The 17,461-nt window shown below is 39.8% G+C and overlaps 1 protein-coding gene across 1 annotated transcript; it reads right to left on the reverse strand.

Moving 5' to 3' along the window:
* Positions 1–2,181: 2,181 nt before the first annotated feature.
* memo1 (mediator of cell motility 1) lies at positions 2,182–9,407 on the reverse strand. The gene is made up of 9 exons (XM_062401055.1): positions 8,980–9,407; positions 7,686–7,767; positions 7,531–7,599; positions 7,259–7,371; positions 6,439–6,550; positions 5,778–5,920; positions 5,544–5,620; positions 4,963–5,067; positions 2,182–4,641 (listed from the first exon to the last, which is right to left on the reverse strand). Exons 1-9 carry the CDS (start codon positions 9,038–9,040, stop codon positions 4,510–4,512), a joined length of 894 nt encoding a protein of 297 aa, XP_062257039.1. The 5' UTR covers positions 9,041–9,407; the 3' UTR covers positions 2,182–4,509.
* Positions 9,408–17,461: the final 8,054 nt, after the last annotated feature.

Genomic DNA, 17,461 nt, shown 5'->3' on the forward strand with positions numbered 1-17,461 from the left:
AAAGACAAACCCTCATGACATGTTGTCTACAGACATTCTGACAGGCCTCATCCACTGAACCTTGATCTAAGGTACAATCACTGCAAGATATGATATTTGTCCTATATTTATATTTTAACATAATAACTTATATTTTGAATGAATATATTTTAAGTACAGTACCGCACTACTTTTCAAATACACATCAAACAGACCCAAACCAAGGCATATGTCTGTTTTTACCTGTGATGTACCTATGCAAAAGGTCCCAAGCAGTAGGTGCTTCCACGTCATGGAGGGTCTTTGCGAGGCACAAGCAATAACAGTAGCGGGATGAGGAGAGCCGGTATCTCCCGGAGGAACCAGGCCACTCTGGTTGAGACCGTCCTCGCTGAAGTGGAGGGTACCATGGCGGCCATAGTAGGTTTGCGTCTTCCTGTAATGGACCACGTGCCACGGTCCTATCAGGATGATCCCACAGCTCGGGCAGGGGACTAAGTTCCCTTAGCAGTGCATGTCGCAGGTCTGTGTCTCAGGGTCAGTGTTGCAGTGATCTTTTCTGCTCATAAACTCTTCTTAGGCATTTGTATAAAGTTAAATAGATCTTAAAAAGCCTCCCTGACTCCTCCCAAATCAAAGAGAGAGGTGTGTCAGCCTGCTGAAACATGAGACTGCTCCCTTTTTCACAGCATCGGCACAAACATTTCTAAAGGTGAGGTTATCATTATCCTTCCCGCCTTGGAATGAAGCACTGATGTCAAAATGCTTTGCATCACAAAGATTCAATAACAGTGGACTAAATTTAATTGAAGTTTATAATCACTATAAACGTCAGGTGCTACAGTTGTTTGGATCTTGTTTACAGACACACAGACATTTGCGGCAATGTCAAATCGGGTGGCTACGTTTATGAATAAATCTGCAAAGTGTCGGGAGAACTGCTGAAGTTTGTCCAGTCCGACCAGAGCAGGTGGAAGGCACTTGAAAATGACACAATCATCCTAACTTATGAAGTTACAATCATATCATCAAAGTCCAGATACAGATACAAACGCTGATTTCATTATTTACCTAATTTGCTTCAATCAGCTACATGTGAACACATTCATAGTCTGTAGTAAAGCATTGAATTTTTGTTTTGTTCCCTTGATTGTGATTTTAAATGTGTCATTAGGATACAATAGTGAAATAAACGTGATCATTAACTTTAGGTCAGGCCACCTCAGTATAAACAGGACCAACAATCTAATAAGCCTGTGACTGTAGTTCCTCTAAGTTATAACCTGTTCCTCCTGATCTGACCATTTGCCAAAAGTACTTTTTGAAAACATTACACAGCAACTGAATATTGATGAACAATAAAACCTGGCTGGACAGGAACTTTTGTTATAATCTGAGGATTATCACACAATGGTATTCTTTAATTTGATGACATGGAGACTAGCACTAGGTTTGACATAAAATGTTTAATAGAACATATTAGGTCGGCTGGATATTTATAGTCATCTTCAGCTAGTATGAAGCCTCCTACCTCTGATGCTGCTAGTCTGGCAGGAGCATGTGTGTTTGTTGAAAATTGAGTCAATGAAATGTTTAGAGTTTCTGTTGATTCAACTTGTTTCTGATATTTGGCAAAACCCAAGATGAAATAATAGAAACCCCTCTCAGTAAAATACAATACAATTGAAAAGCACTGCAGAACAACAGTTTGAATCAACACTTATCTTAAAACAAAACGCATTGAACATAATGATCTTCATGAAGTGAGGATTTCTTGCAGGACTGTTGTATTATCATTTAGCTTGATGCACTTAATAAACTAGCATCTATTATATATATATATATTCCTACTTTAGTCTCTGTGAAGAAGTAACCATGTGTTCTTTGTGTTTTCTCATTATCCACCAGCTGCATAGCTCCCTCTGCTGGTGCCATTTCTAATAATCGCCACAGTAATTTGATTAAAAGGATAAACGTTGTAGATATTTATTATAGCCAGGATAATTTTACCAGTTAAAACAGTGTATGCAGCACTGGGTTGATAATGGGCCAGTTCCCAACCTGACTAACCTCACTCACTATGTTAGAACGGTTGCAGCGCTGACATTTACTGCAACAGTGAACTATAAAAGAACATATATGAACCAAGTCAGCATTTTGTGTGATTGCAGACACTAGAAGAAGCAGACGCCAGGGCAGACAGGCTTTTCAGTACATTTTACTTTTTTATGTTTTGTAACATGAATCCTCGGCCTCATCTGAAGACCCTGTAGGGATGCTTTGTCAGTGGAACCTGAGAACAGAACAGCTCCATTTAGGCAGCAGTTAAGTAGTATTTTAGGTTTGTGACGTGTAACTTCCCATTCTCTAAGCAAGAGAAAAATAATTAAAAAAAAAACATTTCTAAGAGACAAACACAAATCCATAAACAGAAAAAAGAACAGTGTTGAGGTTTAGCCTTTTGTCTCTCTCTACAGGAATGAGGTGAGGTGGAGAAAACAGAACACCGCTCCCTGCTGGTGAAAGGAGATAACAGCTGGTGCCATTTTTGACCAACAAGATTAGAGGGAGATGTAACACACTCCTTGAGAGCTGGATGGGATGGAGACTTTGTTGGGCACAGGGCAAGGGTACATGTGAAAGTACACATCCTAAAATAAGACTTAAAGTGAGAATAGACTTCTTATGTATGTGTGCAGCCGTGATTAAAAGGCACAATAAACGTGTGTTGCTTTACTAGTTTCCCTTAAATTATCATCAGAGGTCAATTGAGTGTGGGGCTTCGTTTTTTCAGTCTGGGCTCACTTGCTTCAGCCAGATGTTGTAGCGTAACCATTATGGTGCTGAGAGAGGGAGACAATAGTGACTGCCTCATTTCAAATGGGAATCAGTCGGCAGCTAAAGTCAGTCAGAGATATGAGATGTTCAGGTCTCAGATGAAAAGGACAGCAGTCATGGTGTGCTGCCTGACGTCCTGTCCCTGAAAGCCTGCCACTATCAATCATGAGGTTCACTGTCCTCAGGTTGTTTGTATGCAGTTTGAGAGTCTTTCAAGCAGCAGGATTACACTGCAAGTAAGTTTTCTTTGTCATAACTGGGATCCGCTTGCTTGACGTTACATAACGCAAAGAAATATATTCATTCTTAACAGATTAACACCCGTCAATAATAGAGCATGGAGCCAAATTTCCCTGTTGTAAATTGTTGAACATTGAATCGTGACTTTGTGCTGATCTTAAACCTCCATCCATCACTTCTAGCTACTCTCATTGATTAAGGAGTAACAAAACTGGAAACAAACCATTGAGGATGAAGACTGAAATCTTCACAATAACATTTGGCATTTGGATATAAAAACATAAATAAAAAGAAACGTCTCACTACCTTGTGGACAGAATTACTAAACTGCTAAAAGTAAAGCTGTGCCGCTCTAACAGCTCTGGGCGTGCAACAAAATATATATATATATTTTTTAATTTTGCAACAACGAAAAATTAAGATTGAGTCTACTATGAAGACAATTCAATAACAACGGAGATTCAAGGTGGCAGTGTAAACAAAGTCTAGTGGTGTCAGTGTTGGGATTCATTTACACAATATCCAGCTCCGATGACATTTCTGCGGCACCCACAGCTGCAGTCTGGCCCAAGCAAACCATAACTATGATGCTACACATGTATAATTGGAATCTGGGAGCAGCATTGCACACGCACTAAGTTAACAGGCAAACCGAGTCATTTGTTTTTAACTGACAAGACTCCTTTTGTTTAAATCTACACACTACTTGAGTAAATACCATCACATCTAATAATACTAACAAAAAAAGGAGAAAAAAAAGGAATAGAATATGAATAAAAGATCATATTTAATAAAACTATTATGAGAGTAATAATGTTTTTGGTATTGTACAGGGGTTAGTGAACTCTGCTGGGTGCAGCCCTTTGTTAGCAACTACAATATAATGCGACGGTAGAAATAGCCTATGACACTGTCTTTTAAATTTAAGTCGCATCTAGCTTAAAGCAGTCAGGTCACAACACTCACTTCATTTTCATCTGGCAGCATTACAGTATTCCATATTAAGATCTGCAGTTATATTTTCATTCCTTTTTCGGAGGCAAATAACATGAGCATAGATTGCCAAGAGTCCAAATGTAAAGATTGCATCACAACTCTAATCCATCGTTTGTAAGGAAAAACTGAAATGGACAACTGAAGTCTTTCCAAAAACCCAAATAAGATTTGCCCCTCCTGGCGGTTTCCCCCGAGCCAAATTAATATGCATTCCTCACACCATTGCTCTTTAAGAAAAAGTATCAACCAAAAGCTCTGAGATACAATTCAAACCAAATGAGGGTGGAGAAGAGCTAGAGACAGACAAAGGGGACTGTATTGGCTTTGAGTGTCTAGGTCCTTCCTGCAAATAGTGGGCGCGATTGGGGGTGCGGTGAGAGGGAGGATGTCTGGGTTATGGCGATAGATTGTAAGGACAGGGTTGCGGCGCTGCACTGGTCCCTGTGAAAGTTGCCCTCAATGAACGACGAGGGCCCCGGCAGCGTAACTCACGGAGCTGTCGTCCCAGTTCCTGCACTCGCTCGACTGGGCGTAGTTCAGGAAAGATAAGTTCATTTCTAAACCATTCTTCCTAAGTTCAGCCACCGCCTGCAAAACAGAAACATCCACTTTGTCACGGATTCACACCAGGCAGCACGCCATGCGTGTTCACACACATAAGCAATTACGGCGTGTTCACACACATAAGCAATTACGACAGAGTGTCTAGAAACACATTCCTAAAGTACAATTTTTATACATGACAGTATTGACAAGTAAGAGGCTGCTTTGGTCACTGGCTGGAATCAAGGGTATTACAAAATAATTCTGGGTGTTAATATTCTGCCATTAACAGGATGAAGGGTTAATCAATCTTTAACATGTTAAATACTGATGCACCTAGTGAGTCTCTTTTTCATCGGAACTTACATTTAGCAGCACTCCAATTGGGTGACGCCCACAGATGGTGTTGCGGTACTTCTTCAAGTAGTTGGTGAAAGACACGGGATCCAACTGCTCTATAATGCCCATTCCCTTCACAAGCAGAGGACAAGTGGTACAAAAGTCATTACACATAAAGGCACATTTTAAGACTCTCCAAAGTAGTAATTTTTAAATCAATGTTGATGTAAAAATATATATATACATACACTTTTTTTTCCCCAGTGCCATAATATTTGATACAAGGGACACTTGCTTATCATGTTTCAATTATTTTATTGTATCCAAACAAGCTTTCTTATTGATATTATAATAACAGTACTTCCTGTATAACTTATGTTCAACAAAGTCTTATCTAACCATATTTTCTGTGCCCTTCTGCATTTTAAACTTACTGGAACATGATTTATGCATTAAGGTACATTGAAGTATTCAAACTTCCTGTGGTAACAATAATATCTAATTAGTATGCATTTCATCAGCATACATGTGGCTGAAAATAACAAAAACTTTTGTTTACATATATTATTACACAAGTGACCTCATGTTTAAATCAAATATGTTTTTACCATTTTATCAAGATGCTCAATAGACCTGTGGATCTCCCCTTGAGTTTCATCATAGTATAGGTAACGGAACCGTTGACCTTTAAGACAGAAATGGATATCAGGACCAGGCTGGACAATAATATGTAATATTTATGACACACAGGGCTGAACGAGATCATGACCTATACTTTTGTTTGACAGAATAGTCTTAGAGAATGAGCATTATTTCCATTATTTCTATTTGTCAGTACCTACCCCAGTGGCAGAAGTCGGAGGAGATGATGAAAAGGTTGGAAGGGTCTGCCAGATACTTGCTGAGCAGCTTCCCATATTCCTGTTCCTTAGATTCACTCAGGGCGCCAACAAGCACAGGGACAATGCTAAACTCGTCCTTGTGGCTGCAACATCAGATTATTACATTCACAACATGAGCACAATAACTGCACCTTGCTGTCAAAATTGTGTGAAATGTTTTGCAATGGAAACAGTCTGCAAGAATACAGTTTGAGCATGCATCAGTAAAAATGATATGTAGAGTACAACCGGCTGCATGACTAACAAGAAGTAATAATGTTTCTCTACAGGTTTTAGGTAAACTTGTATGTTGAGCTAATGCTCGGTTCACTTCATTCTACCTGATCCCTGCTGAACAAAAAAGTTTGTCATTAACTTCTGCCAACCTAACAGAAGGATTACTCTCTATGTGGCCCTGCATCAATTTCATTCTAGTTCACACCATAGAGAGGTTAAAAAAAATAAAGACAGAAATAAAATAAAAACGACTGTACTGCATTCTTTCTTATTCAATAATAGTTCATAGCTTTAGTAAAAGTTTCATTCTGTGAGACACTCTACTCTGTAAGCGTATATTGTATCAATTATTTAGTCCAGTGAATGCCACTCCTATATGCATTACCTCTCCATGGCTTTAGCAGTGTAAGGCAAGTGCATTTCAATACTGTGCTCATCTTCATCTGTCTGCAAACTGATCCGTTCAAACAACCCAGTTTTCCAGAGGTCAGCGTAAACTGTGAAAACAGAGGTGAGTTTCAATTTAATTTGTGCTAGGTCAAGGCCGTGACAACTAATTAAATCATTTTTGGAGATCCTTTAAAATTAGTGCCGAGCGAACCTCATTGTTGACAAAGCCTTTATCCTAAGAGTTGGGGAAGTGTCTGGTCCCCGGAGGATAATTAAAAGGGTATCACCTCCCAAGACTGTTTGAGGTCTTGGACCTCTATTCGGGCTGAAGACAGGGTCAAACATAGCTCTAATATGATAATAATAATAAAATGAATAATAACTATATTTATATTGCACTTTTCTTAACAATGTTAAAACCACAAGATTAAGAACACAACAAAGCAGTTGATTGAAAGTACATTGGCCAGATAAGAGATGTATAAGCAGTATAGACAGTAAATAATAAAAATACATAAAAACTTTAGTCTTTTTGACAGCATTTGGGAATGTTTGAATTGCATTCATTTATAAAGTTTTGAGATCTGAGAGAAGCTAGAAAGGTAGTTTGTTTAAGTTTAGTGGGCAGAGTATTCCAAAGTGACGGGCCGCTATTAGATCTGGTTGTATTTTTTACCTGCCAAAATCATTTAAAAACCTAAACTCAATACAACTGTGGTTGTGTTGCTCTGTCGCATTACTGTTGAAATAGCTTCCAAAATAATTTACCAGTCAGCAACAAACAGCGACATGCAAGTAGCGAAAAAAGTGCATACCCTTCCGGTCGATTCTCATGTCATAAAGAGGAGTTCTATAGATGTCTGCAGGTGTCAGGGCACAGCGGGAGAGGGCCACATGGTGTGAAGGTCCCAGGATGAAGATCCTACGACTGAGGTAGAACAAACCTTAGCCTCACTCTGTTTAGAAATTGCACACTGCCACGAACTATCTCAACTAACATGTGATCATTCTTTGGGAGGGAGGGGGTGTAAAATATGAAACAGTCATGTAAAAAATTAAATAGATAACTGAAATGTAGATAACTTACGTAACAGAGGGATCAATCTGCTTGTAGGCATGTGCCGCACAAGCACCACAGTACGTGTATCCAGCATGGCTGCAAACCAAAACATGACAAATTACAATGAGATGCCATCACAGATACCACTCGAAATTTTCTTCCAGTTGTCCACAGGTGCTTACGGCGCTATGATGGCTCTAGCAGGTCCAATGGTGGACTCTGCTTGGGACAGCCAGCCCTCGAGTTGTGCATTCAGCTGAGATCCTGAAAAGGTAGAATGAAAACAAATAAATAACGGAAATATTACTTTTCTTCAAGTCACTTGGTTGTTGAAGAGAAGACACCAACTAATACTATTTTTTCACTCGCCCAGCAAAACTGACAACAACATTGCGAGCCAGATGAACAACAGAATTGACTGATCAACACAGATAAGACTGGACATCAACAAACAAGAGATTTGAAACCTTCTCTAATAAGGTTGTTGACTGTGCTGGAACACAATGTCCTCTTTCCCTGTGCAGACTACAGTTCATATTTACCTTTGTGTATTGATGCTAACGTCACATGAACATCTATGGAATGTGTGTAATTAAAACTGGTGGAAAAATCAAGCAATCGGTTTATTTTTTTGAATGAGCAAGAAAATCGGGATCAAGGGAGATTAACTCAGCCTTTAGTTAAGCTTATGGACAAATCGGATGTGTCGTTATTAATATAAACGTTGCTGGTGTGTCTGACTGGCGTGTGTGTTCTGTAGAGCTGTTATGAAAAATGCAGTTAGCTAATCTTTACGGGATAAACAGGGAGGCTCGCATGGTTTAACTAGCGGCTAGCAGGGGAAATGGGGGAAGGGGTGCAACATGAACCTTTATTTTTCTGCACTGCCCTACCCGGGCCTTTGTTACATGGCAGGGACTAGTTCTTAATTTAGTCGATGTCATAAGATCAGTGTTATACCTGGAGCTTTAGTTAACACCGTTACTGGCCATTTCTTTGAGGAAATATCTCGTCTAGCCAGAGAGTAGCTAGGCCAGGAAGTTCTGCGGAATTAGCCAAGTTAGCTATTGATGAGCTGACAGGCTTGACAACATATTGAAGATTAAAACGCATTTTGCAGCAAATGTCCATTTGTTTGGAAACATTTCAATCGACCACCCGAGGAAGAAGTGCTGAATTCGCTCAAAGCATTCGTGCAACAAAGGGACAACAGGAGATGAGGCACTCGATGGCAGCTACACGTTAGCTAGCACTCTTCTTTTTTTTTTAATCAGCTGGATTAGGGATACGACCCCAAACGTTAGCAACAACCGTCTGCAATGGCAACCCATGATTTCGACTGTTTTTTATAATCTCATGACACCGACGGCCACACACAGAAAAAAACGGACAAACCAAATTCACCACACCGCCATGAGAAAAACAACAACACCCAGCTAGCACATAGCATGCTAACGGTGCTGTGTTGACAGTTACCCGAAGCTGAGTACCAGGTCCCCGCATGAGATGCTTCTCTGCACACCGCTCGGTTGGACATCTTGGATCCCAAGCCGCCTATCTTGGTCTGCTTAACTCTTGTAAAGCGGGACAAAAAAAATTGCCAAAGCCGTGGTTAACTAGTCCAGAAGAAAAAACAAACGGCGGCTGGCTCGCTTGGTTGTAAAGACAAAGGGTAGTCAGGCTGGAGCGACAGCTGGGCTAGCAGGCTAACGAGCTCCGTCAGCTGGTCGCCGTGTTGTTGCCGGTTATTGAGTTAGCAGCTAACTGTCCCTAGAATCGACGAGCCTTGTGAAATGTAAAACTCCTAAAGACACAGACTACAACGTTTTTTTAATGAGCTGACAGCGAACAGCAGGGAAGTGTGAAGTGGAAGAGCTGTCACAGTCTGGATATAAGTGAGGGTCACTGGGTTTCCGGTGGAGCAGGTGAGAGGCGTTCCCGACAATCATAGTCACATCAGAGCACTCTGATTGGCTGCTGGATTAAAAAAAACACAGAGTGATTGGGGGAGATATTAAGAGGGCGTGGCCAAATGCTGGGATGATAGTTATGATATTAAAGGACAGTGACAACAGTTGAGTTCAACTCAGGATCGAACATATGTATTGATCTTGTGAATGGAGGGTCAATGTACACAAATCAACAACAACAACAACAAATCCCTGGATCCAGGGCCGGCCCTGGCAATGTTACACACGCAAACTGTCATGCATCCCGTTCAGTTCTTTTTTTTAAATCCATTCTCAAATTTCGTAATTCATACTTGGCCTCCAGAAAGTTAGTACATGTGCACACACAAGTGATAGGAATCCGAAGCTGTTTTTCAAGACAAACACCTACACTTTGACAAGTCCATGTTTTATTAAAACTATTTCAGATAATTGAATTTCTACTGATGCATGTTGAAATGATTTAATTCTTTGCTTTGGGTTTTTAAGCTATATTAGGATTAAGGTGTAAACAGAGACAGTTTCTCTGTTTAAGAAGGAAATTCTCTTCTTCTAATGGTTTATGTACAATCTTCTAATAGACCTGTAGTTTATCTACTTGACGGTTAGTAATGTATGACTAGATGGGCAGTATTTCTACTTGTAGTTGAAACGGTTCACGAGCATGCATCAATTTACAAAATGCAGTGAATGAACAGAAGAGAAATCTAAATCCAATCAATATTTGGTGTGACCACTCTTTGCCTTCAAAACAGCATCAATTTGTCTAGGTAGACTTGCTCACAGTTTTTGAAGGAACTCGGCTGGTAGGTTGTTCCAAACATCTTGGAGATCTAACCACAGATGTTCTGTGGATGTAGGCTTCCTCAAATCCTTCTGTCTCTTCATGAAATCCCAGACAACCTCGATGATGTTGAGATCAGGGCTCTGTGGGGGCCATACCATCACTTCCAGGACTTCTTGCTCTTCTTTACGCCGAAGATAGTTCTTAATGACATTGGCTGTATGTTTGGGGTCGTTGTCCTGCTGCAGAATAAATTTGGTGCCAATCATACGCCTCCCTGATAGTATTGCATCGTGGATAAATATGCCTGTATTTCTCAGCAATGAGGATACCATTAATCCTGACAAGATCTCCAACTCCATTTGCAGAAATGCAGCCCCAAACTTGCAAGGAACCTCCACCATGCTTCACTGTTGCCTGCAGACACTCATTATTATACCGCCCTTCAGCCCTTCGCACACAAACTCTGGTTCTTCTACAGCCAAATATTTCAACTTTTGATTCATCAGTGCAGAGCACCTGCTGCTATTGTTCTGCACCCCAGTTCCTATGTTTTCGTGCATAGTTGAGTCGCTTTTGTGAATTGATGAAAATAAACTGTTAACACTTCCATTTTTCAAAGCATTCTTAGTTTACAGCATTTTTTCACACCTGCCTTAAAACTTTTGCACAGTACTGTATATATACATAATCAATCAAACAGTTGTAACACTGACATTCTGTGACTGTTCTTCCTTTTTGTGGGGTTCACCAGAGCATTGTGTACATTATATAGTTCAAACCTGAATGCTCTGCTATAACAAATTGTGAAAAAACGGAAAATCCAAAAAAAGTATTTTCTATATTTTAAATACAAACTACATGTATTGTATTTTGTTACATTTTCGGGCACCAGTATTTTGTATTTTATTTTGATACATTTATTTGATGGGTATTTTGTATTTTGTATTTTGTAACAAAATACATTTTGATGTATTTTTGCCCATCCCTGTATACTCGGTAGGTCTTTTAACAGCTCATGGGTTTTGAAGTATCCACCATCACTACAACTGTGTACCCATCATCCATATTGTACTGTGTACAACTTTGAAGGGAGTTTTCTCCTGTTAGTACAAAACCTTTGTGTCGCTTGTACTGTATGCAGTGTAATTAATTTTCACCATGACACAGTATGCTTGTTGCACACAGAGTACCAAAGGTGATATCTTGATAGTAACATTTAAACCAGGATGCTGTGCTCGCAACGCATACTGCATGTGACTATGCAGAATGGGTTAGGGGGCAGCCTCAGGACATCACATGGAAAAAATCAGACTGTGAGTCTTGTTAGGCGTCAAATGACAAGGTTGAATGACACGGACACACACACACGATCATTTGTCCATCGTCTTATCAGGCTTAGTTGCTCACGGGAATCAGCAGGGGGAAAAAAAATGCGTGAGCAATTTCTGCGCAATGGGCTTCTGCGCAGGATGTGCACGATGGGCTTCTGTGCAGGAGGTGCGCAACGGTCGTCTGCACAGGACGTGTGCCATGGGCTTCTGTGCAGGATGTGCGCGCGCAGTTTTTTTTAAATTAATTTCATTTAATTTAATTTTTTTTAATTTTTATTTAATTTTTTTTATATTTAATTTTAAATGGTTCTGTTTCATTTTTGTTTTTAAATTGACATAGTATTAGATATTGTGCAATGAATAGGTGGATGAGTCCTGCCAACATGACAGCCTGAAAAGAAATCCAAAGTGTTAAGAAATAAAATAGCTCTGTTCCCAGTAGAACTACACGCATCCAACATGCAATGCACTTTAACTCAGGTTTAACTCTCTTACTTGAACAATATTCATTCTGTCTCTGCGATACAAACGTTCATTCTTAAATCTTAAAATGTGTTTTATACAGTTCAAAGTGAAAAACAGGGGCCCCAAAGGCTCACCGAGTGGAAATTGGTGTGGTAATTTGACTGACTACACCAATAAATAACAATATCTGATGAAGACAAGAGGGTTTTAAAGTGGTTGCAGCTTTATGACTCGGCCTTGAGAGGAAATGGATATACATTTTTTTAAATCTTGATTGCACTTTATTTAGCTGATATGGTGCTTATATTACACACATTCTTAAAGCAATTTCATAAAATGACCACATAAAAGATCTAAGGCCAGCGTATAATTATTTATAGCGTGTACAGAGTGAGGCAAAGCAGCTTATATTAGCATGAAGGCTGGAGAGCAGATTAATTCCCAAACAAAAACCTGGTATAATTTTTTATTTGATTGCCTCTCTGGCTGCATGGGGATATGACAACACAACAGCAGGAGATGTACTGCAATGTTAACATGTGATTAATATATGTAAATTTGCCTTTCTCTCCCCTTTACCATTTACTAATGTCTGCAACGCAAACGCAGATACAATGGTCAGATTTCTTGCATTACCATTCATATTTTTATATATAAATTGGTGAATGGATTAAGGGCATAGACAAAGACAAAGACTTGAAACGTTTCGGTTAAAATGTTTTATTTGAATGTTGTTTTTATCTATTGGTTATCTATGAGGTCCTCTGATACTGTGTTTTTAAGGATCACCCCTGTTCCACCCCATGGTTCCGCCAAACTTAACAGCCTTTTGATTCAATTTGATATTCTAAAATTTAATCAGATTCAGAATCAGAATCAGAAAGTCTTTATTGCCAAGTAGGTTTACACCTACCAGGAATTTGTTCTGATAATTGGTGCATACAATGAACAACACAAACACATAAATACAACACACATAAGAAAAGCAATAAAAAAAAATTTTTTAAATTGTATATATTTACTCACTATTTATTTCTTATTTACTCACTTTTTCTAATATTTATACAAAATAGCGTTTATTTATACATAAACATATCTAAATAAAATATATAAAATATATATAAAAGTGAAGTAAAAAGTGAAATGCAAAATGCAAAACAGTGAACAGTGTCAAATTGCAATATGCAATGTAATGCAGTATAATATGATATAATATAATGTGTTATTTTAGCACATCCTTGAGGTTTGGGGGCGGAATAAAAGTCCGAGTCAGGTGGGGGTCCCGGGCCTAGTTGATAAGGCCAACTGCAGCCGGGAAGAAGCTGCTCTTGTGGCGGGCGGTTTTGGTCCTGATGGACCGCAGCCTCCTGCCAGAGGGAAGAACCTCAAAGAGTTTGTGAATCGGATGGGAAGGATCGGCCACAATCTTGCCTGCACGCCTCAGGGTCCTAGAGGCAAAGTTTTAGTTCTAAACATATTGAGGGTGTTTTTTTCTCACTTTTTGTACATCTTACAGCGACCATTACATTATGCAAATTCCGCGCATTATGTCATTTGGCGACTTTAAGGACAGCCAATAGCTACTTTCCGTACTGAGGAGTTTGCTACACCGCGTGTAGGATTCAAACTCTTTCACTTTTCCTCCGACTCTTGAGGTGAGTTCGTCCCGCGGTGTCGTTCGCCGGGCGCACAGATGCACGGAGCTGGTACCGGAGAACACGCAGGTGCCGCCGGGTTTCCGCTCCTTTCCGCCTCTAACGCTGACTCCAGCACCGGCCTTTGTTGTTCCCCTCAATGCAGATTCATCCCGAGTGCGTGATGCTGATACGCCGAGCAGCAGCGACTCCGACCCAGGAGAAGGCTCCCCCCGCTGCAGCAGAGAAAGGTGAAGCCCCCAGGGACAATCATTACCTGAGCGGAGCTCCAGAGCCCTCCAGGTCCCAGCCCGGGGCCAGTCCCCCTGCAGCCCCTCACACACACAACCACCTCCATGAGTCTGGAGGTGGAGGTGTGGTCATCACTTTTTTAAATTTCATAACCATAATAATACCTTTTTATGTGTGTAGCACTTTTAACACTGCACAGATACATATAACTTACTTAGAAGTATAAATAAAGCTGATATGGAGGCCACATCATATTCAAATGTAAATGTTCATCACACAAATAAGATAATTGTGTCACAAACAAGTCCATTAAGTTGTACACACTCATAGATGTCGGCCCTTTCATCAACTTCCATGAATTATCCCCTGAGAAAACACTAAGACTGTCAAAAAACGAAAATCTCGGGCTAGAGCAGTCATCCTCTGACCAGAAGGTTACCAGTACAATCCCAGTCTTCCCACTTGCATGCCTAAGTTTCCTTGGGCAAGGTGCTAAATCCCCAAATTTGCTCCTTCTCATCTTGAGAGTGCTGCATGTTGATGTATGAATTGTTGAATGGCAATAACGGTACTGAAGCACTTTGAGAGGTCATCAAGATTAGAAAACAACTATATAGATACAGACCATGAAGAAAATTATTATAAATCTGTTCTTTCCATTGTTGAGGTTCAACAATGGACCTCAACAATGTCCCCCCTCCCAATTCGAAGCTTTGGAGGGGTCGCCCTCTCCTGAGGAGGAACCGGCGGCATCTTCAGCCGCAGCAGTCTAGACTAAGGACGGTGAGAGTGAGGCGGCGGCAGCAACGGCGGTAGGCGATGCAGAGCCCACAGAGAACGGAGAGCAGAAGGCCGATGACGAAGCCGGGGAGGAGAAGGAAAGAAAGGGCACAGATTAGAAAGAGTGAGTCTCAACCAGAGCGCGAGTTTGTCAACTCTGAACACTGCGATATGTCACATGTACAGGTGCATCTCAATAATACTGATACTGAATTTTGGGTTTTCATTAGTTTTAAGCCGTAATCATCCAAATTAAAAGAAATAAACCCTTGAAATATTTCACTCTGTGTGTAATGAATCTATATAATATATGAGTTTCACTTTTTGAATTTAATTATCGAAATAAACAAAAAATTTCCATGATCCTCATGATCACAGTGTTAAATTTCCACAAGATTTTATTTAATTTAATTGAGCTGCCGCTTTTATCCAAAGCGACTTACAATAAGTGCATTCAACCCTGAAGGTACAAACCTAGAACAACAACAATCAAGAAAGTAAAATTTCTACTAAATAAAGCATAACTACAAAGTGCGATAAGTAAATGCCATTTATGTGCTACGACATTTTTGTTTCTGCATACCCCTAGCCTGTATTATCTGTCTTTTATTACATCAGCGTTTTATTTTCCTGTTAGTCATTCTCTCTTTTAATATTTCTAAACGGCAATAATCTTTGTATATGACTTGTTTTATCAAATTAAGATTACATTCTTAAAAATTGGGTCAAATTCTAGAACAACTTCTGAATACTGCTGCATCACCATCCATCTTCTGTATATTCTATACTACTCTGTGCGACAGCTACTTCACCATGAGGTCATGATGGAGCTCAACCTCAAATCAGATCACATTGGTCTGTAAAACACACTGCAAGGTTTCAAAGGGAAAGAGGTTTGAAACAAAAGCATTAACATTATTAACTTAACATTTTTAAGCTTTTCTGATTAATGGTTAGTTAAGAGCAGAAGCTCTTGGTTGAATTTAAACAAAATCTCAAATCTGTAAACGGTAGAGGTTTGGTTAGTGTAAAGGAAACTGTCTTCTCTGCTTGTAACCACAATGGCATTCATATGTGACGCAGGCTGGGCGGGGAAATGAAAAAATACAGAGGACCAGCTGGGAAATCGAGGCTAGCCATTGAGGGAAAGGTTAACGTCCCTCAATTAGTTGGGCTATGTTAGAGTTAGTCCTTTTAAACCCATAACATATTTAAACTCTTGTTATGGGTCATTTCTTCCATAAGAAGTCTTAGCTTCAATAGATACAATGTGTTCAACCCACCACGGTTTACAGTTGAACATTATGAACTTGAATATGTGCATAATATCTCCTTGTAAAGTGTGACTTGTATAGAATAAATGACGAGTGACAGATGCAGCACAGCTCCTGGTTTGTGTTTAACAAGCCGTCTCCCTCTGTCCATCTCTTCTCTTCACGGTCTCCATACAACCCTGGACAAAATGCTGGCTCCCCCTCTCTAGTGTACTCTCCCCAGACACAGCCAATAAATGCACAGCCCTCAAGTCGCCCAGTGAGTGTCCCTCCGGTGTTTAATTTACAGCTCACCCACCTCAGAGCAATTATAAGTTCTAAATTGGATTGTAATGTAGATCTCATATAGTTCCATCAGTGTAGTCTACGTTAAGATGGGTTGTAACACATTAAGACCTTTTGTGCAAAATCTTCCAAAGCAACAAGCACTTATTGACAATTTGGAATTCTAAACATTGTCCCAGGGCTGGGTGATATATCAAGAATTATCAAGATAAATGTCACATTAGTTTTTTTAATAAGTTTAAAGCATAGACTGTATATATAAATGGACGGAGGGTCCGTGACGTCATCCGTTGGTTTCTGCAGAGTGAAAATGAAGCTAGTAGGAGGCGTTCACCAGGCGCCATCTTTAACCCCCTCAGAATTGTCATGATGGAAGAACCTTGTGATTGAGACTAAAACTGTTTTTTGAACTGGGCTGTAAACAGGTTAAATTCTACTCTAAAATCTGGCTTTTAAACATTGGAATCAATTCCCATTGACTCCTTCTTGGAGCCAGCCACTAGTGGCCACCCAGTGAACTACAGCTTTTCCAGGATGTTGCGCCTTGGTTTAAAGGCAGATTTGTGCTCTCTGATAATGTGCTCTGTTGTTCCCTTATAAAAAATGACACATTCATTTTTATTTCAAGTTTAAAGGCAGATTTTTGCTCGTGAGTTATACGCTTTTTCCTATAATGTGCTTTGCGGTTCCTATGACCCTTTAATTTGTAATCACTACTTGTCTCCCTCCTTGCTGGACATCTCCTCACAACCGACCAGATTGCTACGGAGCAGTGACAGACGCATCATCAGGTAATTTACTCAACTGTATGTCCCCTCCATCCAGGAATCATTTCCTTGTGTATTGGTTAAGCTTGTTGGAAATGTATATAATGTTATTTAATAGATGCCCATCAGAACTTTGCCTTAAACATATGAAGAACTCAGCAGGAGGGTTTTTCGTATCTGACACGATTAACCGTTGTTGAGAGTTGGGACTTTGTCCGTAATGGAGGGTTTCTGTGCTGGCTGTAGATATTTTAGATGTTATAAGTTCTAAATTTGATTGTAATGTAGATCTCATATAGTTCGATCAGTGTAGTCTACGTTAAGATGGGTTGTAACACATTAAGACCCTTTGTGCAAAATCTTCCAAAGCAACAAGCCTAGTAAGAATTATCCCAATATTATATTTTCCACCAGTCTATGTATAATTACACTTA

Source organism: Platichthys flesus, chromosome 12, assembly GCF_949316205.1.
Source record: "Platichthys flesus chromosome 12, fPlaFle2.1, whole genome shotgun sequence".
Taxonomy (NCBI): Eukaryota; Metazoa; Chordata; class Actinopteri; order Pleuronectiformes; family Pleuronectidae; genus Platichthys; species Platichthys flesus.